The following is a 22818-nucleotide window of genomic DNA, read 5'->3' on the forward strand; positions in this document are numbered from 1 at the left end:
TAGCCGAGCGGGCGGGATGGCGAGTGACAGCAAACGAGGGAAGCCGTCCTTTAGGCCAGTAATAAAGGCTCGAATCCATTGGGTGGCTTCCAGACGAAGCCGCGGAGGTGGAGAAAGTGGTGACTGGCGGATGATGGAGCGAAAGGTGAGTGAGAGCTTAGCTCGGTGGCAGGGTTGCTCGCGCGAGCAGGGTGCGTGCGATGCAAGGCAGGGACCAGGTAGGGTCTGGCTGGAGCGAGGGCAGCTAGGTTAGGTTTTCCAAGCTAAGGAAAATAACTTCAGACATAATGTAGTGTAAAATGCCAAAATGTTTCTCAAGAAATCAACGAATTCTTGATCTCGAAGTCTCACAGTCGCAGATGTAAATCGCCGCGGTACCCCTCCAACGATGGTTCACGGCGAAACTCGGCTACATAAAATTATCGCACTTTTGCGAAGTTCCGATTTTGCCAATTCGAGCCTCAGCACTTTTCCGTTCCGAAAAAAAGTCCTCTGTCCGTTATGGATTTCAGATCCACAGCACCATTGCGTTCAGCCACTCGGTGCATCGAATCATAAGCATGATCGTTTCGCTCCGAAGTTGACCTCACCGATTCCACGATCGAAATCTGTCGCCTGCTCCGAATGCAAAACACACAGGTTTCAATGTGTAATCCCGCTAAATCCTTAATCAAATATCATTTTAATTTTCCTACACTAGTAGGGTAAATGTAACATCCCTCACCTTACTCTTAGGTCACAAACATAGATCACGAGGACGGTGTCATAATGCAACGAATAGCCAAATAACGAAATACCTCTTTTTGATAAAAGTCCTTTTGGGTCTCGAAAAACGGTGCATCAGATCTGAATTTTGTCAGTGCCATTAGTTCCAGAATTAGCGACTCCGATCGAAACGAGCTATTGCGATCGCTCCATGAACGGAAGTCCGATAAGCGCCGAAAGCAACTCTACTCCAGTGGCTTCACCGAAAAACTGGAGTTTACTATTACTTACAGTGAAAACTAGCTACATCGACATAACTTCTCATTTAGCTCAATTTTGCTCCTGGAAGTACTTGACGAACGGGGCTTAAAAATGTAATTAAAATTACAACACATCAAACATTCGTCACCAGAGGAGTTTAGTTGCAGCTTGTAAAACTTAGTCTTTAAACAAAATTACAATAGGACCTTTGGGGCTTTTTCATTTGATATTAATTGTAAAACCAACAATCTATAATATCCGTAAAAAAAATAAGAGTCATATTACTAAATTGCAATAAGATGATACAATCATTCTTGAAACAAAACAATAAGTAATGATCTAGAGCAGTGATAAAATACAACAAAACAAGTTTTTATATTCTAATAGAAATCAATGCAATAGAAAATTTATTTGAACCCCAAAGGTTCGAAAGTTAAGAAAAAGAAAAGTGAAAAGCTCCAGCTAAACATTCTTCAAATGCGAACATCAAATCATGCTTGTTGCTTCAATCTGAAACAAAGAAAATTAAAACATATGAGATGCATAAGCTCATTCCAACAAGAAATCTATCATAAGTAACATATAGCAAAAAATAAAAGTATCGAAAATTGAATTTCATCTATATTTGAAGAGGTCACATATATCTGGAAGTTTTCAGAAGTATTTGCTAGAGTTGCATGATGTTCTGACCTTCGGTGAGGTATGCTATGTTTTCCTTACAAATTTACTAGGAATGATCTAAGCAAGAACCGTCTTGCATAATCCGTACCAACTATGTTGTTCAGTGCCAGCACGACCATGAAAAGGGGAAGTCCATTCCTAAACCATTTTATTGATACAATGATACTCTATATGCTTGTGCATTATAATTCTGTAGCATCCTCAGAACTTGACAAATGCAAAAAGAGATATACTAAATCAAAACTTACGCAGTAATTACATTCAGAGTTTATTGTATGTTGACTTTGTTAAACAGAAATTACGGAAAGGTGGGTCGTGGAGAAATGGCAGGTTGACAAATTTATATTTCTTTACAGAGAGCTTTATGCACATTCACAAAGAAAAGCCAAAGAGGCCATACAAGTAGTGTACTGACATAAAGATTATTCTTTTAGAAAAGCCACCAGGCCATACAGGCAGTGTAATATGCATATGATGAAATTTAACCGATAAGTAATTAAACTATTAAAGTGAGCTATCAGTTATTTTAAGTTTTTAACATAGCATTGCATAGAGATATGGATCAAACATACCTTAGTTAGCCTCAATTTAAAGTCCTCCTACAGTCATCACTACTATCACCCAAGCTAAATTCATGTACTCACTCCAAACCTGCAACAGTAGAAGCTGCAAAACATAATAAATTTAAAAGAATAGTTTGATTTGCTTATATTTAAAATTTAAAAAATTCAATGCATTATATTGATAACTCTTGTAGTAAATTAAATAACATATCGTTTATGGTTATTTTAGATGATTTTCATCTCCACACTTAGTTTGTCCATAACTTTTTCCTATACAATGTGAAAGAAAATTATTATGTCTAACCAACATAAAAAATAGATTAAAACAAAGATAGCAATAAATATAACTAATAAAACTCATTCGAAGGCGACGTTGCTTGCGAGGTTGGGCAGTCTTAGTAGCTTGAAATCCTTGCTACTCCGATGCATTTGCACCTTTGCCATCTCTACTATGGGAGTAGCCGACCTGAATAGAAGTCAAGCAATGAGCAGCTCTAACTACTCTCGAAGCTAGCACATTTCCAAACCCGCAGTTGACCACAAATAAAAATCACATGGAACGATTTTCCGCATAAAAATTCACTCTTTTTTAAGCAAACAAATGAAATTTTACATTTGTCTCCATGTAACATTATCTATCATACATATGGCGTTGTAGAATCGGAATTTTTTCATGTATCCAACAAAAGTGCAGTTTTCTACGTAGTATTGTTGTCTCAAGTTAGAGGGTCATCCAATTCATAGGAAAAACTGATGTCATTTAACTAAAAAGTACTTTAGATGGGTTTTTTAAAAAAAAAGTACAAGGACATACAAGCAAGAAATAACGATCTTGAAGAGCATATATCATATAAGAAAATTCGAATTTTACAATGAGACATTTAAATAAATAATTTTTCAGGAGTGTATATGACTATATGTAAATATCTCTAACAAAATGCAGAAGTTAGCTTACATTTCCTCTTCAAGAGAATAGATGCGAAGCTCATATATTACGTGGTGAGTGGAAAATGGGTGGCGTGTAGGAGATGTTGCAGCCCATGCAGCATCAAGTTGCATGCTTGATCGCGTTCCAGGATCAGATTCCGTATGAGGCAGCAAACAGGCAACACAAGCCACCAAATATCGGCCACACGGAGAAAAGTGGGCGCCCATTTCACTGTCCATATTGTAGACATTTATCATTCATCTTAGACTGTCACCAATAACCAAAAACAACACCGCTACATCATCTCAAAACATTTTTAGCAAACTATTCCATCACCTTGAAGAGATGATTCAATAACCGATTCTAGATTGGTAATCACGTCATGTCCATAGTTAGTTAATTCGGATTCGGCAAAAATTCAGTATGGATATAATACACATAAAATTCATTTTCTAATTTTTAAATTCGTTGAAAAATTTGGCTTAAAAAACGAATTCGGTATAAAGTATAAAATATAAGATATAAAATATGAAATAATTTATATTTAAAAGTAAAAATTATAAGTTTTTTATTTATATTTTCAATAATTCGGGAATAATTCACAAATAATTCAGCTGGCCCAAAAATTCGCGAGTAATTCTCCTTCTTTGAGAAAAATTCGTAAACAGACCGTTTAATTTGGATTTTCAATAATTCGCGAATAATTCGCGAATTAACTAGCTAGGGTTATGTCTAAGATGACATGATAACTGAATTGCTGCTTTGTTGGCTTGTTTACTAAATTACACAAAGTTTAATAAAGTGATCCATTTGAAATAGAAATTGAAGCTCAATGTCTCAATTGAAACAAATTAAAGTTTTGTTTACTATTGTATTATTTGATTGTGTACTCGAATTCTGTTAGAACTTAACTATCTCTGATGGAATATTCCATAATTCATCAAATATTCTGTTTTTTGCTGGAATAGCCTGCAACTTTTTATATCAAAACAACTAAATCTAATGGAAACTAACTAAAATCAAACAGTGGATTCAAGGGCTCAAGTTGAAACAATGAACACCATGAGCACCCAAATCACCTATAATTGAGGGGATGTACATACAACTTAAGCGAACATCATCTATTAAACTGATTGTTTGTACTATGAAATTAATAGCAGAGTAAAATATCTACTAAAACAAGAAGACTTAAGTCAGGCTATATGTAAAATGAACTAAGCTCCAGCAAATCGCCAAAGTCGAGGAAGAATATATAATATTGCAAACCTTTTTCAGAAAATTACACATAAAGAAAGCGTTGCAAAGCATGCAAGAAAGAAAGTGATAGCCTCTCTGATAGAATAGAGCGAGTGTACCTGCAAAGGACCACATGTGATATAGTTAGCCGGCATGTTTCTGGGTTTAACGGGGCACATGGATCTTGTATATTGTGCGGCCATATTCTAAGCTTCACGGTACAAGGAATTTCAGTAACTCCTGCTGAAGCTAATGATGTGGGAAGTCCAGATTCAATACTGATAGAACGAGGATGATCTGATTCAGGTTGTCCACTGGTAATGGAATTCCCAACAGCAGCTGCAACCAATGGGGGAGCCCCTTGTGCTTCCGCATTACGTCTATAAAGTGATTTAGGTCTCAAACATTCTGATTCGGTTGCATGATGAGCATGGTTTTGACCCATCAACCAACCCTGCAAAAATGGATGGTCCCAGCATGATGGATCATTAAAAGAGATAAATTGATGAAGGTGCGGGGCCTCTGCATCTCTCAAAAGCATTTGAAGGTCAATATTGCCATTAGTGGTAGGAAAACTCATAGAAGCACCAGCTACACCAGGCCTAGATTGGGTAAAAGGTATCATAAAAGACACTCCATTGTAGTGAAAATTGATAGTGGAGGTGGTTTGCTACGACATCGACTGCCCTTCAGTTGTTTCTGTAATTCCAATAGCAGAAAAAATAGGTAAACACTTTCATTCTCGTTTGTGACGAAGAAAGAGACACATCTTTCACTATACTATTAGAAGCAGAAGGTTCACCTGTAGATATATCCATGGGAGAAGGTGTACGAGGTTCGTTAGACTCGGTGCATGATAGGAGACTTGGGTTTGTATTTGCAAAATAGTAAGTTGGAGGAGGGTAGTGCAGATAGCCAGAAGATCTTGCAAGTGTTAATGGGGGATCCGATGAATCAATACTATTAACCTACAAAATAAGCTTCTACATGAGTTGCTAGCAATCAAAAGAGAGTACCTAGAGAAATTAGAAATGCCAAAAAAAGAGAATACCTCGGCCATTAGTAGGAAAGGAGCAGCACAGGGATGAAAATGCACTGCTCGCAATGATCGTCGAGTTTTCAATACAATTGTTGGGGAAGAAGCCTCCCCTCTCTTGTTGTAGTTCCATATGAACAGCTGGACCATGAATTTTTTAAAGTAAGAGCATAACTACCAAATGAGGCAAATGAAGACAAATGATCAAACAGTTTCAACCAGGAATAAATGCACTAGATCACTATAAACTATCATGCTTTTGCAAATGGCCATTGGAAGTTTCCAAAAGCTAAGAAAAGCAACTCGCCCATTTCTATCAACTGCCTATCCCTTTTCTCCATCATCTTTTCTTGTCAACTGTAAATACATGAAATACAAATGACTCAAATGCCCCTAAAATCATATAGACATAGAAAAAAAGAAGAGGGACAGGATATGAGAACTTTTAAGGGTTATCTGACTATCACGTGCTAATGGTCAGTGCAGAAAATCGATAGATCAAGCACGGGTCGTTGATTGAAATACCAAATTGTTCAGGAACTTTATATTAACAGTCCAAAGTATAGATGGCCATATGTAGAAGTTCACAAGTCAATGGATACCAGTGCATTTTTCCTTCGTCAAACATTGCGAGTCTCAGAAATAATTCACCTTGTGACCTGAAGCTACAGCAAGAATTTCTCCTTATGCATGAAAAGCAATAGAGGCAATTGGACGATCTGCAAGTAGAAAAAAGGGGGAATGACGCGTGCATTGGACACTCCTAGTGAAGGTTAGAAGTAACAAATTACTTAAAACAGCAAAAATCAGAACACTGTTTCTTCGAAATTGTTATTAAAAAACAAATCCAATGTTTACTACGCTAGTGATTTGAAAAAAGGGAAAGAGACGAGCTCGTGGTGGCGATCGATCTCTGATTTGAAAAAAAAGGGGGAGAGAGAGAGAGAGAGAGAGAGAGAGGGGTGAACAAGAGCTCTATTTAATCACAATATTGTTCAAATCCAATGTTGGCCCAATTATTGGCCCAGTTGATAAAATAAGCTAATAAAATAGGGCCCAACAATTAAAAATTATTTTCCACTATACCAGCGGTTTACTAAATGTTACAGAAAAAGTAAAAAATGCTGGTATAATATAGTTTTAGCAGCAGTTAGCTTAACTGCTGGCTAAAAAACTGCTGGGACAAACCTTATTTGTTGTAGTGATAGTGCTAGCTGGGAGGTGGTTCAGTTCACGTAATTAACTGTTGTGGACAAATCAAAAGACAACATTTGATATGCTAGGAGCCGAAAAATAAACATTCAAAGATGAAAGAACTCTGAACGGAAACAGGTGTGAGAACTTGGGAGTAATTTCCACGGCCAATAAAATCGCAATTGTAGCACTCCTCACGACATCAACCAGCCGGCAACCACAAGCTGACAGAAGTGCTATAATAGTACAAAGATGTTCGAAATAAGGATCTTTCCGAGGAACAAAAGACCACTGCATTTTCAATTCCAGCACTTACAGCTTTCTAGGAATAGTTTGTAACCTTTTCTTTTCTACTATTTAATAGTTTTTCTAAGAGCTTTTCTAGGAGTAGCATCAGTTTAGCTACCAAATTCTTGTAATCCTTATAATTACTTGAGTCAGTGAATATAATTAGTTCGTCTCTTTCAACCAAGTCTATTTCCCTAAGCTCTTGAGTTCGGTTCGTTTGTACATAGTGAGAAAGAACTCGGTTGAGCCGATCCCTTCTCAACCTAGTTGTTTGATCATGGTGCACTCAAGGGTCAATCGAAGAACCGATCCCTATTCTGAAGGTGCGCTTGACTCAGTCAACATTTTGACCTGGTCAACATCTTCTTAAGTTTGGTTCACGGTCAAATAATTTTGGCACGCTTGATGGGCCTTTTCGGTATAAAACCTTTAGAACTCAGAATGACTATGACCACTGAATCTCCAAAATAGAGTTATTCCAAGATCTTCTAGGAATGATAAAACGAGTGGTGCTGAAAATGTGTGTAAACATCAATTGATGCCACCGTCGAGAATCGAAAGAACCGGTCAATCGGCTTCGCATGAGCCAAATCTTGTTTATACTCTCGCGCAAATGATGTGAATTCTTCAAAATCTTGATCAAAAGAGCCAACAAAGAGATACCTGCTTAGATGCGGTGCTGGACGTAATCACGGCCTCCAGCGAGAATGTAGCATGTATCAGGCAAATATTAGCTCGAAACAAATAAATACTTGGAGGAGCTCAAGGACATCCAGCCTAAAATTAGTTTGGGGGGCAAAATGCTTTTCAAGTGAAAGTACCAATACAGAGCCCTGCAGTTCTAGTTTTGATGCCACCTCAGTAACATATGGCACTTTTTTAGGCAGCCAATTGGCCGGCAAACATGAACCCTGGTCTTCAACCAGAGGTACCCTAGGAACTACCTCATCCTCCTCTATCAGCCTATCAGCATCAAAATGTCAAAAGGAAAGCTAGGGGTACGCCTTGAATGCAAGACAACACAAAAATCATACAGCATCAAATGTTTAGCCTTTTGCTGGTCAGAACAGGATGCAAGTTCAAGTACTTGTTCCAATAGCAGCAAACAATGAGCTTCACGCTCAGATAGAGGAGGCGATCAGGAACACTTTTGTTGTTGGTGTAAGGCCAACTATGCAGCCAGTGTTCAGATCTCCATATCCTGCAAATATTAATATAGAAGCATCGGCAAATTAAAAAATGTCGAACTTTGATAAATTTTCAGAGGAAGAAACTGAGGACACTATTGAACACGTTGCTTGGTTCACAACCCAATGCGGAGAGGCAGTCGCTTATCCATTTTTAAAGTTGAGGTTATTTAATACGTCGTTAACTAAAACAGTGTTCATATGGTACACTAGCTTGCCTCCTAATTTCATTCGAGATTGAGACAAATTGGAGCGCAAGTTTCATGAGCAGTTTTATAAATCAAAGCCAGAACTCTCAATGGTTGATCTAGCATTATACCGGCAAAAGCTAGGCAAAAGTCGGGAAAAATTGTTGAAGCATATTTAAACCATTTTAAAGTAGCGAGGAATTGGTGTTTCATTACAAGGTCGGAGTCAGAATGTGAGGACTGAGAATTTGACTATGTAGCTATACTCTTTGTTGATAATTTTTTTGTGTGTAATTTAATTACATAAGCACTCTTGAAGTTTCAGGAGAAAACGAGTTAGGATGGAGAAGTTATGCGACTTTTACTAATCACTTAAAGTGAATAGTAACTCGGATTTTTCGGAAAGGCCAATCGGTGGAGATGGCTTCTCGTGCGTATTGGACTCCGTTTATAGTGATCCAATAGCTCGTTTTCAACAGTTCGACTATCCTAGACCCAATGGCACTGACGGATTTGGGTTTCGATGCATGGTTTTCGAGAAAAAAAAGATTTTATCGGAAAGAGGGTTTTCATTCTTTACTGCTCTTGCGTTGTAAAACTTCTCGTGCTCCATGCATGTGTCCTGGAGTAGGGTGGAGGATGTTTCATTTACCAACCGGTAGTAGGGTATTCAAATTCGAATTTGAATTTGAGGTTTATTGGATTTACACATATATATAGGTGTGGTTTTTGAAAAAATTGGAGAGTTGATAGGTTTCGTCGCAAATCGGCGACCAGATCGGGTGAAACAAAATGTGAGTTCGATGCCCCGGTCGTGCTGAATGCACTGGCGCAGTCTGATCGAAAATCCGACGGACAGATCTCCGGAAATTGCATAACATTCGCTAAGGGGTCGAAAGTGGCAGAACGGAAAATTCATGAAAAGCCCTATATTTTATGTACCGTTTTACACGATTTCGAACATCGAGGTGTGTACGTCTGAAATACTCGTACTGTGAAGGACTCAGTATGAAAATCTGAGCTTTCGAGGACTTTTGTGCAAAAGGGCAGCTGGTATATATGTATGCATTAGGCTTCATCATGGAAACCCTAACCCTAATTGCATCATCTCCTTCAGCAGTGCCCCCTGCCACCTCCATCTCTCTCCCCTGCCCTCGCCACGAGCCTCCGACTGCCGGATTTAGCCACATTGCCTCTCTCTCCTCCAACACCTCCACCACATCTGCCCGTGGACCATCTAAGGTGACCTCACCCTCGGGTACCCCTCTGGCAGCAGCCCTAACCCCCGGCGACTCCCCGGCGATCCCCGCTGTCCCCACGCTCCACCGTCGCCGGCTTGGAAACTTACGCCCAAGCCGAGTCAGCTCGGGCTGAGCTCATCCCAGCTCCTGGCCCGCACGCTGCCGTCGCCTAGAGTCGGCCACGCCGCCCTTCCTCGACCCTCGATGACCTTTCCCTCTGGTCGCCGCCGTCCCTACAGGCCGCCGCCGCCGTCCCTGGCAACTCACGGCCAACCTAGGCAAGCTCGAGCCTAGGCAGCTCACTTCCTCTCCCTTCGCGTCGCTACCACCTTGGGCCGACCTTGCTGCCGTCCTCCGGCCTCCGGCGACCCCTCGCCGTCGCCCCGTAGCTCCCCGGCCGCCGCCGTGGCCGCTGAGTTTAGCTGAACCCGAGCCGATCCCGTGCGGGCTCGGGTTGCTCCGCCGCTGCTATCACGCCCCAAGCCCGCCACTTTGGTCGGATTCGAGCACGCCAACAAACCGCCGAACGGACAAGATTTCCCCTGTACCACGGACAGAGTCTCCTCTGTACCGCGGACAGAGTCTCCCCTGTACGTCCAAGGCGTCACAATCCATACAATGCGCAAGATTCCAACCAGGAACAACATGCAAGCAAAGATTGCATAAGGAAGGTATCGAAAACATAAATATATCTATGCTATTACAAGCATTCATCTCACATACATTTTATATCACATATTACACTTTTTATTTTCTTTTTAGCTTCCAAATACAATCTAGTTTTAACAAGATTATTACAGTTTTGTTCTTTTCTTTTCTTTTACATTCCTAAGTAGTCGACTCAGAGTACTGCTATCTCAGGTCTCGGTGGTAGGGTACTAACTACGGAGCTACGCCTTTTCCTCGTGCCGCCGCGCCGCTCGCGTGTGAACCTGTAAACCCCAAAAACAACACGGGGGTGAGAACTATTGTCCATAGAAGGCACCACCAAATCCAAAGAAGGCACTGCAAACATATTAGTCCAACAAATATCCACAGATATATATAATTTATGTAACTAACAATTATCATGTTCATGCCTCACAATATGCAACATGCGAATCATGCAACTTATGCAAGTAGATTAATTGATTATACTCTTTACCATTTGTCATTCTTTATTATTATTCGTTCTTGATTACTAGCCATTCTTTATCGCTAGCCGTTCTTTAAGCTAACCATTACTTATTACTAACCGTTCTTGATTCTTAGCCCTTCTTTATTATTGCTATACTTTAGCATTAGCCGTTCTTTATTCTTTATTCTTTACTAAGGGTACTCACACCTTAGCCATATTGTACACATTTGCCACTCTTTCCTAAGGTTACTTTTACCTTAGCCAACTATGCCACTCGACTCGGTCTTGAGTCAATCCACTGTGGATAGTCCGCGCTCTGTAAGGCTCGAGGCGAAGGAAGTCTCACATGCACCTCAGCCTTAAATCCTCTCAACTATAGGTCTACTCACAGGGTGAGGATATACCGTCAAACCCCGGACCACAAGTCTCTCAACGGACCTACGGGCGAGGAGAACCAACATACCCTCGTCCCTATTCTTATGGCGTACCGGGCGAGGAGAACCAACATACCCGTTGAATCACTACCGGGCGAGGAGAACCAACGTACCCGTAGTTATGATTCTCATTTGCCATTCCACTGACTGGGCGAGGAGAACCAACATACCCGTTGAATCACTATCGGGCGAGGAGAACCAACATACCCACAGTACTGATTCACTTGCGCTCGGCCGCAAGTCTTATCCGCTGCACTAGCGGCCGCTGCACTAGCAGCCTTCATTGCTAGGGATTCCAGAATCCATATTCACATCTCTAGGGTTGGTCTTATACCCTATAGTGTTGACCTATTTAGGTCCAAACCATTTCTCAACCTAAGGTTTATAACATTAGGTCCAATGCTACTAAGCTCATAGCCTAGGTTCTAGAACACTAAGTTCCATGTTCTTTACTACCTAGGTTCACTTGACTCTAGGTTCAATGTCACTATGTTTATAACCTAGGTTTACTTGACTCTAGATTCAATGTCACTATATTCATAACCTAGGTTCCACAACACTAGGTCCAATGTTCTTTATTACCTAGGTTCATTTGACTCTAGGTTCAATGCCACTCATGTCATAACATAGGTTTACTTAACTCTAGGTTCAATTCTCAACCTATGTTTAATACATTAGGTTTAATGCCACTCACCTAGGTTTATTTAACTCTAGGTTCATTTGCCACTCATGATTCATCTATGTTCATTAACACTAGGTTTCAATGCCACTCATCATTCACCTATGTTCAATAATACTAGGTTTCATTGTCACTTTTCATCATAGTTATTTATACTTAGGATTCTTAGTTTACATGCTATACTTGTCGAGTTCTTTACTCTACTTAGAGTTCATCGATCTTAGTTCATATTCGTATGAATCTAGCATACTTTTACAATGTCAACATGATATACCATCTAGTATATTCTCACTATGTCAATATGCACATATCATGAACCTAGCATATCCCAATCATATGTATCTAGCACTTGCTATAATATGTGAACATGCATATCATCTATCATCCAATGATGTCAATTGATCTCATGCATTCTTGACTAGGATATATCATGTACATTCATTAGCATATGTCTTATGCATTCATCATTAGCATCTCAACTATGCATTTATATAACATCTATATCATGCCTCATGCATTCATAATTAGCATCTTTACCATGCATTCATTTAACATCTAACTTATGCATTCATTTACTTTACAATTGGCTACCATCACATGCATCAATGACGACACACTACACTTTGGCATGGAAGCGACTTAATTGCTTCGGTGAGCACAACCCACCTAATATCGCTCTCCGATTGCTTGTAGTCACTTGCAATCGGGCTCCCGTGGCACACCTGACCCGGTTCAGCTCCAACTCGCAATTGATTGCCGAACGCCGAACAATCCGCAACGTAGGGTCATCAAGGGCTCAACCCTAACCTTCAATTAGAGGATTAAAGGGTCAAATGAGGTCAAACCCTCATTTGCTATAAAACCCCATTCTAAACCTAGTCTCTACCCATGCTCCAAATAACCCAAATATTCATGGAGGAAACATGCTAGCAACACATTAGAGGCTATTAGAACACTATGCATTGAGGATTAAACCAAATCCCAAAAACTTACCAAAACGTGAACGCCAAGACAGAAGCACGCCGATCAAACGACCGCACGAGGACCCGAACCGACGCCTCCAACGCGTTCCCAAGCTTACTCTTCACCAACCCTCAAACTTTGGAAGAGAGATCTAGAGAGAGTAGGGAGATATCTAGAGAGAGAAAGGGGAGTTTCTCTCACTAGCACCCCTCAACTTAACATAATTTCAGTTTAGCTGCTCAGAATCTGTTCCTTTTTGCCGGAGCCCTTCTGAATGTCCGTTTGCGCTCAAATTCGACAGTCAGGCTCGGTTTTACTTAACAAATAGAACGATATCTTAACTTCTCAGTTTCGACCATATTTGGTCACCGAAAGCTCTACCGAATTGAAATCTCTAGCAGATAGCAGTCGGATTTTATTTTTCACTTTCCGGGTGTCGGAATGACATGAAACTTTAAATCTAGCCTCATAAAAATAATTTCGACATATTTTCAAGCTTTCATAATTTTCTGACACTGAATTTTCTGCTAAAATATCAATCCCGTTTCTCACAGAAAATTCTAAATCTTCTGTTTTCATTCCGATTTCAGCACAAGTCATTTCCAACTCATACTTTACTCCTTTAAGTCCAATAAAAATAGTATCTTATACTATTTTTATTTACACTTACTTTTGTATTAAAATTCTGTATATTACAGCCGCCGCCGTCGCCTCCCGCCGCCGGCCAGCGCGAGCCCCGGTGTCACGGCCCGGGACCCAGCGGAAGCCTGCCCGGCGCGTGTACAGACCCACTGTGTACACCAAACAACCACGATGCACATAAGACGTCTACCAAAAATCAGAAATGAACTAGATAAAGTCCTAACAAGGCTATTGGAGCGAGTAATATAAAACCACTATTCTCTATCACAAAGAGATTCACAAGATATACAAAGTATATACAACTAAATCCCAAAAGTCTAACATCATCTCTAATTCAAACATATAATACATCTTTCCACAAAAAACAAAAAGAAAGATGACATCGGGTCCCTCTAAATAACTCCGTAGGGGCTCTAGCTAGTCGCTAATCCCTTGCCACGATCCCTAGCCTCTCCCGCCGCGGAAGGCTCTGAAATAAAAATCAACAACAATGGGGGTGAGAACTATTAAACAATAGTTCCCAGTGGGTAAGCCACCAAGAGTGGCGAAATACACCACTAGATCAACTAAGGCATGCTATAAAGGGGTAAGTAAACAACGAATATAAATGATAAGTAAATAAAACATGTTTAATCATAGTCATGCCTCCACTAAAGGATTAATTATCAAGTATATGATGTTCTAATCTCATGTAATCAACTATATGCCAATGTCAAATTACATGCATGTTCATTATTCCGTAGTGCTATAAGAAATAAATATGCTTTTCATTGCTATTCTATTCATGCGTCCATACAACCAATGTAGATGTAAACATACTACCACTAGAGTGCCAATGCTATGAATGACTAACACAAGGTCCACAATATGCACTATCATGCATGTCTACTAGTCCAACTAATATGCACCATCTAGTAGAAGTTTCCACATTACACTTTAGATATCATAGTTTAATCCTCGTCATGGATCTACACGTGTATACTTCGGCTTGTGCCGTGCCTAAAATGGTTCCATAGTAGTCAACATTCCTACTCTAGGAATCAGCCTCCCCCACGGCATCCCATTTCGGCGCCCAATCCCGCACGGGCGAGCTTGTGTCGCGTAGGCTATCTCCGGAGTGCCGGCTTGTGGGGAGCGACCCTCACAAGCATGTGCGAATGAGCACAATGGCAAGCAAGTATGATCAATAGTATCCAGCTCTCGGTCATCATGTCTAAAATATGGAATAAGTACCAACAACCCCAAGGTCCAACATAATGTCACATTGTCAAGGTTTGTCATTTACTAATTCAATGTCACTATATGACGTTCATGTTTACTATGTCAAGTGTAAGTCACTGGTTCATAAGCACATAACTCTTGTCATTATCCTATCTAGGATAGTGTCCTAATGTTCAAGTCCCAAATGAGAGTTCACACTTACACTATTCCACTATAAGCTAGGGGAATCACTTTCTTTGCCATATACATAGGTACTACAAGATATTTACAATGCCCATGATGCATGCCATGTATATACCTTTCTATTAATGCCTCCACTACATGGAGTATTAAACTATCATGGAAGTGATTTCATACAATTATATATACATGCACTTTTCCTTCTTATCATTCGCCCAATGGAGTTCAAATCTCATATCACATGTCTAACACATGGAATGCAACTATCGATCTCTAGTTCGAATACAATATCACAATGTTATATATTAGTTGTTCTACTAGGATAAATACACCAAGTTACAATGTCACATGTCAAGTTCTAGTTATCAACTAGGTTAGATACCACAATCTTAGCTTCATGTCTAGCCTTGTTATATACTAGGTCACAAAGTCACATTTACTTGTCTACACAAGCATATTATTCATTATGTGAGATAATCACTTTTCTAACCCATTCACTAGATACCCTCCAAGCAATGTATCATCATTCATACTCTAACATACTTCCTAAGGTTGTATAAAAGAGAAGTCATCATGAAGTGTCATTTAATGTACAAGTCCACATATATGCCTCTACTACATAGAGTATTTATTTTACTACACATAACATGTATGTATTATGTTTTCATAAATTCTAGCATGTCATATTGAGAATGAAAATGCATCTAATTATGTCTTAAAACCATAAGGAAGACATAGGGGGAGTTCACCCATTTCGGTGAGGTCAAACCTACCGGATGATCTTTGAACCCTTTCGTTCCTTCGAACGAAGTTGTCGACCATGCTCCTAGCACCCTAAAAGAATTTCTAAGAGGGTTAGGGGTAATGAACGAACACCCCACAAGCTCAATATTATCCAATCCATAAAGAAGTAGAAACTCACCATAAATGGTAGAATACTCTCCCAAAATCCAAATGAGAGCTAGAGCACCTCTAATCCAATCTAGGAGAAGGTTCTACACCTATCAAATTAGCCCTAAAGGCTACAAATCAAAACCCCCCAAAAAAAATCCTAATTTCTCATATCTAGATTTCAATCACAAAAATCCACCAAAACATGATTTAAAGGAGAGATTTAAGCTACTTACCTCTCAATAAGCTCTAAACCAAGCTATCATGAGCTAAGGTTGAAGATTGATCCACCAAGAAACTCTTCTTTTCTCATCCAAACTTCATCCAAGGTCCACAAGCTTGCCACTATGAAGAGAAAGGAGAAAAAGAGATCAAAATCCCAAATCAACAAAGGTTTCGGAGAGAAATCTAGAGAGAGAAAGAGGAAAATGCCCTACTTTCTTCTCCTCCAAGCTCAGCACAAAAGGTGCTGTGAGGGAGATGAGGGTGTTATATAACATATTATAACAAACCCCAAAAAGCCCCTCAAAACACCAAAAATTGCAAACTGCACGAACTGCAGTTTTTGCACTGTGTACCGATACGCCGGCAAGAGTACCAGTACCAGGCAACAATCTACGCCAAACTCAAGCCTCTGCCAAGCAAAACTGTTGCGGCGTGCCGGTACTCGGCCGATGCCATACCAGTACCTACAACCTCCCCGCCAAACCCGAGAGCAGCTTCTCTCAGTTTATACAGGGGATTTCCGGTACTCCTCCTCTAGTACCGGTACCCAGCAACCCAAAACCTGCAGTTTGAAAGTTTTGGTGCTAAGTACTCTGCGTATTCCCGCAACACGAGGAATGGGTCGGTACTCAGTCAACGACCAACAAAATCACCCGGAATAGCCCAAACGCTATTCTAACACTAGAACCTTATAATTTGCTAAAGTTTAGTGTGTTACACCTGGCCTCCTTCCATCGGTCGCACCTGCATGTCGGCGGCGCTCCAGCCGCCGGAGCCCCCTGCCGACCGGACTGGAGTCGATCTCTTCGTTATCCCGTGTGGCTAGGGCAACATTGCCCGCCATCACCGCCGCCTCCCGTCGCCGGCCGACGTGCGCCCTAACCTCCCCATACCGACCGTACCCACCTGCCGCCGGCGCCCCCGCCGCACGGCCGCCGCCGACTGTGCCTTAGCTCCGCCCTAGCCGGTAAGCTTTATTAAGCTATTTTCTACATTGTCTCGGGTTCAGGTCACTGTTCCGGCGATCCAAGGGCACCCCGACACTTCTGCAAGGGAGCATGACGATCCCTGACCAGTGCCGATCATCATGCTCTTCTTTGGGGTCAGCGGGACCCCGATTTGCGTGTTAGACGCGGTTTAGGTTCAGCGCGCGCAGTTTGCTGATTTTGGTGTCCCTCCCGCGCTCTCCACAGTGGACGGCCATGCTCTGAATTGTGAGCACGGCCTCCGGCACCTCGAGACCTATCAGCGTGTGTCTCCGCCAGCCTTAAAAATCCTCGGTTTGCCCTGTCGGGCCGTAAAATCCCGAAAATCACATAAAATAATGTGATTTTATGTGATCGTAGGGACTTATATGCAATTGTACACTTCGTGGCAGCTGTGGGCAATGTGTGTGGGCTGCAAGTGATCTCTGGATTGATTGTCCAAGGTCCGAGGCATTTACGAAAATTGAATATCGATTTCCAGTGCGTTTTTCGGCGAAATCTGCCGACGGAACGTGATTTCGGTTTGGATTTCTTTCGACGGTGCCTCACAGTAATTTGCTTTATTGCTAAGCCTTATTGGCTAGTTACTTATGTCGTTTCGAGGGTTTGGAGATGATGGGTGTGGGTGTCGAAAATGCCACTTTCGGGAACCCGGATCGGAACGGTTATCCGACGATAATCGTTTCGATGTGAGCTTATGTATTTGCTGCCAAGACACTTTTATTATGGTGTTGTGTGGCAGCGGGTGACTCGTAGCGCCAGTCGATGAGTCCCGGGACACTTCGTGGGTCTCGGCAGAGTCCCGGTGCGATTTTCAGGATTCTCGGCGAGTTACGGTAATCAGTTTTGGGAAACCGACCCTCGTTGGTTAGATACTAACCCGGTTGACCCTCCGTAGGTCCGGTTGACGATCTTCCACAGTCGGGAGACATGCACGTTATTCATTCAGGTGGGTACTTCGACCCGGAGTCAGTCTAGTGGTGCACGCTCGGTGATATTCTCTCTATCTTATCTCTCTTATTGCAGTTTTTTACCATTGTTGAGCCTAACACCATGTGAACCTTTATGTATTGCTCTACTTGTTTAGTTTGCATATCCAATATCATGATTTAGAAATAAAGCGGACATTGTTTGCTTCTTGTCCATTGTGACACTATTGTGACCTAATCAGTTGGTTCCATGACTTCTGTCGTTTGATGACCTATGAGGTCGGTATACCCTGAGGGTTAGATTGTTGGCTAGTTGCCGACAGATGATTATAGATTATACTGATCCATAATTTGACATTTATGTGACCTAGTCGGTCGGTTTCGTGACTCTTGTCGTTTGATGACCTATAAGGTCGGTATGCCCTGAGGGGTAGGATTGTCGGCTAGTAGTTGACGGCTAGTTCTGGATTATACTGACGCATGACGTGACATTCTTGTGACCTATTGGTCGGTTCTTGTGCATACATTTTAGTTGACATTGAGTGGTCGGTACTTGCATACCTTTAAGAGGATGTTGAGTCGTTCCATCCTAGTTGACCTAAGTAGTCGGTACTTGTGTTTCTTTACGGTTTTATGACCTATTAGTCGGTGTGCCCCGAGGGGCGAAGATTGTCGGCTATTAGCCGATGGTTGGCTATTGATCATATTCGCATCAATCGCCATAGCTCGAGAGCATTTCACGTACACCAGCGGGTTGATCCCCCGCAAGAGGGTGTTCTTTTCTAAAAAAGTGGTCATACATCCGACCCGTGAGCCCAGCGATGTTCTCTTTGTGTTAGGGTTACATGCCAGCAGCGAGCAAGTAGTGGCTTTTGCCTGAGCTCCTTAGACCGACACGGCGGTTTAGATTGGGTGTATTTGGACTATTCATCCGGTTGATGCATATGGCTATAGTAGCAGTTGTTGCATGCATACTTACAGTCCTTTCTTTACGTTTGTCTTGCTACAGTAGTTTTAATATCCATATATGCATTATGTTCTGTTTAACAGTAGCAGTAGTTATATGTTCTATTACTATTCTCCCTCCTTCCGGTATTATTGCTACTGTATTTGTGATATCTGCTCATAACTTTGATTATCTCTTCCTATACCGGTGAGTACTCATCGCGTTCGTCGGCTTGCAATACCTACTGGGAGGGGAGACATGTGTCACGCCCTGTGCCCTGCCTGTTTGGTCAGGGTCGGGCACGCCGACAGACCGCCGAACGGACAGAGTTTCCCCTGTACATCTTAGGCGTCGCTGTCACGCCCCCGCCCTGAGACCGCTACCAATTTGGTCCGGTTCGGGCGCGGCGAACGGACACCGAACGAACAGCACCTCCTATGTTCGCCCAAGGCTCAAACGACGAGATCATGTACACAAGTTCCCAGGAAACACACTTGATTACATACACGATCAAACAACGATAACGAAAGCACAAACAGTGCTAATCAACCAAGAGCAAGCATCAAAAGTAAAAGCATACAAGTGAAAACAAAATAGAGATATACTTAGTTACTGAATTCCTTTAACTTTAATACAATTATTTCATCTTTTACATTCTTCCAAAACAAATGTACAATCACTCTCCAAAACCTCACCCTATACATTATCTACTCTCAATATAAGTGCAGGGTATAGGTAATGCAAAAAGGAAGTAAAGCTATCACCACTACCGCTAGGGCGCTATGCCCTTGAAGCGATCCTCGCCCGGGGTACTCGAACTCGGACTTGTAAAAAGTAAGGTGAGAACTATCTTCCATAGTTCCCAATGGGTTCGGCCGCCGACTCTACCGATCTCCCCACTAGGTCTAAGCAGGCATAGCAAGACAATAGATAGGCAGATAGATAGATATGTGAAAGGGAAAGTATATAACGACGAATAAGCAGATATGAATATAAATATCTAACTATGCCTCAATTCGATATCATAAATGCATGAACTGGTTGTAAAGCTAACTACTATGCCACTATGTTCAAGAATAACATTTAATCATCAACATGCCTAATCGATCGGCTAATCCGAACTCGTTCTCAAACTCACGGGTGTAAGCCTCGTAGGGAAAAGCCTCACTGAACTATTCCCCGAGACCGCCTGCGGACAGCTCGCAGACTGTCTGGGCAGCTGTTTGGACTGCACCTCTAGTGACAAATACTCCGGAGTGCACAGCTTGTGGGAAGCGACCCCTACAAGCGCAGACAGGCTATGTAAGCACGGTCCAATCCTTGTGAATTGGGAGCACCCTATCAACTAGGGGAAATTAACATGAAACCAATAGGTGTCTATACTCATCAATCTAGTGTCTCAGCTACACTAAGATTCACATATGCCACTCGTCATAGGTTTACATTAACTAGATGCCACTCGTCATAATTCAAGTGTTCTCGATGCACTACTCGTACATTATCACTAGGTTATCCTTTACCTAGGTTCCAACTCACCATGCAACATCACATATAAGGTGTTAGGCTAGATCACATAGTTCTCATGCATACTAGAATCAATAACTAACTCAGTTAGGTTACACTACCACTAGTATGCAAGTATAAGCAACAATAATAACCATCTAACACCTATATGTATCATGCTCAATATGCAACTGGTCAACATAAAGACTTAGACATAGGGAGCAGTTCAACTGCTTCGGGATGGCACCCCCCACCTTTTTGGTAGTACCGCAAGGGTTGAGAAAACTTGACTTCGCGATCCTAAGTCGTCGCCTCGACTCCTCGGGCCAATACAAACCCTCGAGCGCTTGTTTCGGCGATATCTTCGCACTCGCTCGTCATATCGACGAACCGTCTTCGCCAACGCGTTCAAAGACCTAGCAATTAGGCTTGCGACCCATCAAAAGAGATCAAAACCCCTTATTCGACAAAAACCCAAATCCGTGCCCTAGGTTCGCAATAATGGAGAAATCCATGGTTTAAGCTTCTAATCCAAGCTAGAACCATCTATTTAACTCCAATAGGTTCTATTCGGACCATTCCTAAACAATAAAACCCTATCACAAGAAATCTACCATTGTAGGGTTCAAAGCTTACCTCTCTAAGCCTGCTCTAGGCTCAAGGAAGAAGAGAAAGAAGATGTTCTTCTTCTTCTTTGTCTTCTTCTTTTTCTTTCTCTTCTTCTCCTTCTTTTCTTTCTAGAGAGAGAGAGGGAGAAAGAGTGTGAGAGTGAAAGAGAGGAGAAAATGAGAGAGTGAGGGAGAGGAGTGGTCCCCCAAGCCCTCATTTATGCACTTTTGCAAATAAGCCCCTCAACTTTCCAATATATGAGGCAGCCCAACCTGTCGTTTTCGGGGTACGGACCCTGAGAGTTGGGATACCATGAAATTGCACATTTTGCAATTTCACAAAGTTTTCGCAGTCACGGGGTCCGGACCTTACCACCAGGGTCCGGACCCCGAGAGTTGGAAAAACATGAAAATTGCACTCTCAACCCCAATGGGTTTTCCGCAGCTACGGGGTCTGGACCCTACCACCAGGGTCCAGACCCCGAGAGTTTGGAAAACCTGAAACTTGCAAATTGCAAATCCTCAACTCTCCAGGGTCCACCCCAATGCGCTTTTCGCATTTTCATCGCGTTCGGACTTTCCGAAGCATACCAAGTCGACGATAAGTCGATTCCAAACGAAGTCTAACTCTCGGATTTCAAGAATTCACTTCCTTACATCCTCCCCACCTTAAAAAGAGTTTCGTCCTCGAAACGAACTCGATTTAATTCAAACTCAATTCCAAATCCATACTTCATTTCAATCCTCAAACAAGTGAGGATGATTCGCCTTCATTTCGCTCTCGAGCTCCCAGGTGGCTTCGCGATCATCATGATTGCTCCACCGGACTTTGACGTAGGGAATTTCTCGATTCCTCAACTTGCGCACCTCTCGAGCCAAAATCATGATCGAAAACTCTTCATAACTCATATCCTCTTGTAGTTCCGGTGGTTCATACACCAAGACGTGCTCGGGGTCATGTATGTACTTGTGGAGGTTGGAGACGTGGAATACGTTATGCACACCCGCAAGCTTTGGCGGTAATGCGAGTCGGTAAGCCACCGTCCCAATCCGCTCCAAGATCTCATAGGGACCAATGTAACGAGGACTCAACTTCCCTCGCACCCCAAATCTTTTCACGCCTCGCAATGGCGAAACCTTCAAGAACACGCGGTCACCCACCGCGAACTCCAAATCTCTACGGCACTTATCTGAATAGCTTTTTTGTCGAGACTGCGTCGTAAGTAACCTTTTGCGAGCAAGGTGGACTTTTTCCTCTGCCTCTCGTAAGATGTCGGGGCCGAATTCCGCTCGCTCGCCTACATCGCTCCAGTGATTGGGAGATCGGCACTTCCGCCCATAAAGAGCCTCGAACGGCGCCATTCCCACACTCGCATGATAACTGTTGTTGTAGGCGAACTTGGCCATCGGTAGGTGCTTACACCAATTTCCCTTATAATCAATGACACACGCCCGCAACATATCCTCCAGGGTTTGAATGGTTCTCTCTGTCTGCCCATCTGTCTGAGGATGAAATGCGGTACTAAACTCGAGTCGTGTGTCAAGGGCTTCTTGTAGTCTCTTCCAAAAGTGTGAAGTAAACTTGGGGTCTTGATCTAATGACTTCGGCACCCCGTGTAGCCTCACTATCTCATCGAGATATATCTGCGCTAACTTCTCACCAGTCCAGGTGTTATAGATCGGTAGAAAATGCGCTGATTTTGTCAAACGATCCACAATCACCCAGATCGCATCGTGGCCACCCATCGAACGAGGTAAGCCGACGATGAAATCCATCGACACATCTTCCCATTTCCAGACGGGAATAGATAAATTCTGAAGCTTACCTGCTGGAAATCGACGCTCCACTTTCACCTGTTGGCATACCAAACACTTCGCCATAAAGCGCCCAATATCGGCCTTCATTCCCGACCACCAATAGAGCATTTTCAACTCATGAAACATCTTGATGCCGCCCGGGTGGTCAGCATAAGGGGACCAATGCGC

The 22818-nt window shown here is 42.2% G+C and overlaps 1 protein-coding gene and 1 long non-coding RNA gene across 2 annotated transcripts; both read right to left on the minus strand.

The window, feature by feature from the left end:
• LOC109726777 lies at positions 2568–4867 on the minus strand. The gene is made up of 3 exons (XM_020256570.1): positions 4494–4867; positions 3166–3369; positions 2568–2676 (listed from the first exon to the last, which is right to left on the minus strand). Exons 1-3 carry the CDS (start codon positions 4817–4819, stop codon positions 2568–2570), a joined length of 639 nt encoding a protein of 212 aa, XP_020112159.1. The 5' UTR covers positions 4820–4867.
• On the minus strand, positions 5303–6188 carry LOC109726610. Its single transcript, XR_002220570.1, has 3 exons — positions 6062–6188; positions 5426–5551; positions 5303–5342 (listed from the first exon to the last, which is right to left on the minus strand). It is a non-coding gene; the product is annotated as an uncharacterized LOC109726610 (long non-coding RNA).

This window comes from Ananas comosus, linkage group 21 (genome assembly GCF_001540865.1).
Source record: "Ananas comosus cultivar F153 linkage group 21, ASM154086v1, whole genome shotgun sequence".
In the NCBI taxonomy this organism is placed as follows: Eukaryota; Viridiplantae; Streptophyta; class Magnoliopsida; order Poales; family Bromeliaceae; genus Ananas; species Ananas comosus.

Bases quoted from the DNA above. Each gene is read 5' to 3' on its own strand.
- LOC109726777 (XM_020256570.1), bottom strand. From the start codon at position 4,819: ATGGGTCAAAACCATGCTCATCATGCAACCGAATCAGAATGTTTGAGA. The intron at 3,370-4,493 runs GTACACTCGCTC...CAATATGGACAG, and splicing joins TCACATGTGGTCCTTTGCAG to TGAAATGGGCGCCCACTTTT. The intron at 2,677-3,165 runs GTAAGCTAACTT...ACTTCTATTCAG, and splicing joins TATTCTCTTGAAGAGGAAAT to GTCGGCTACTCCCATAGTAG.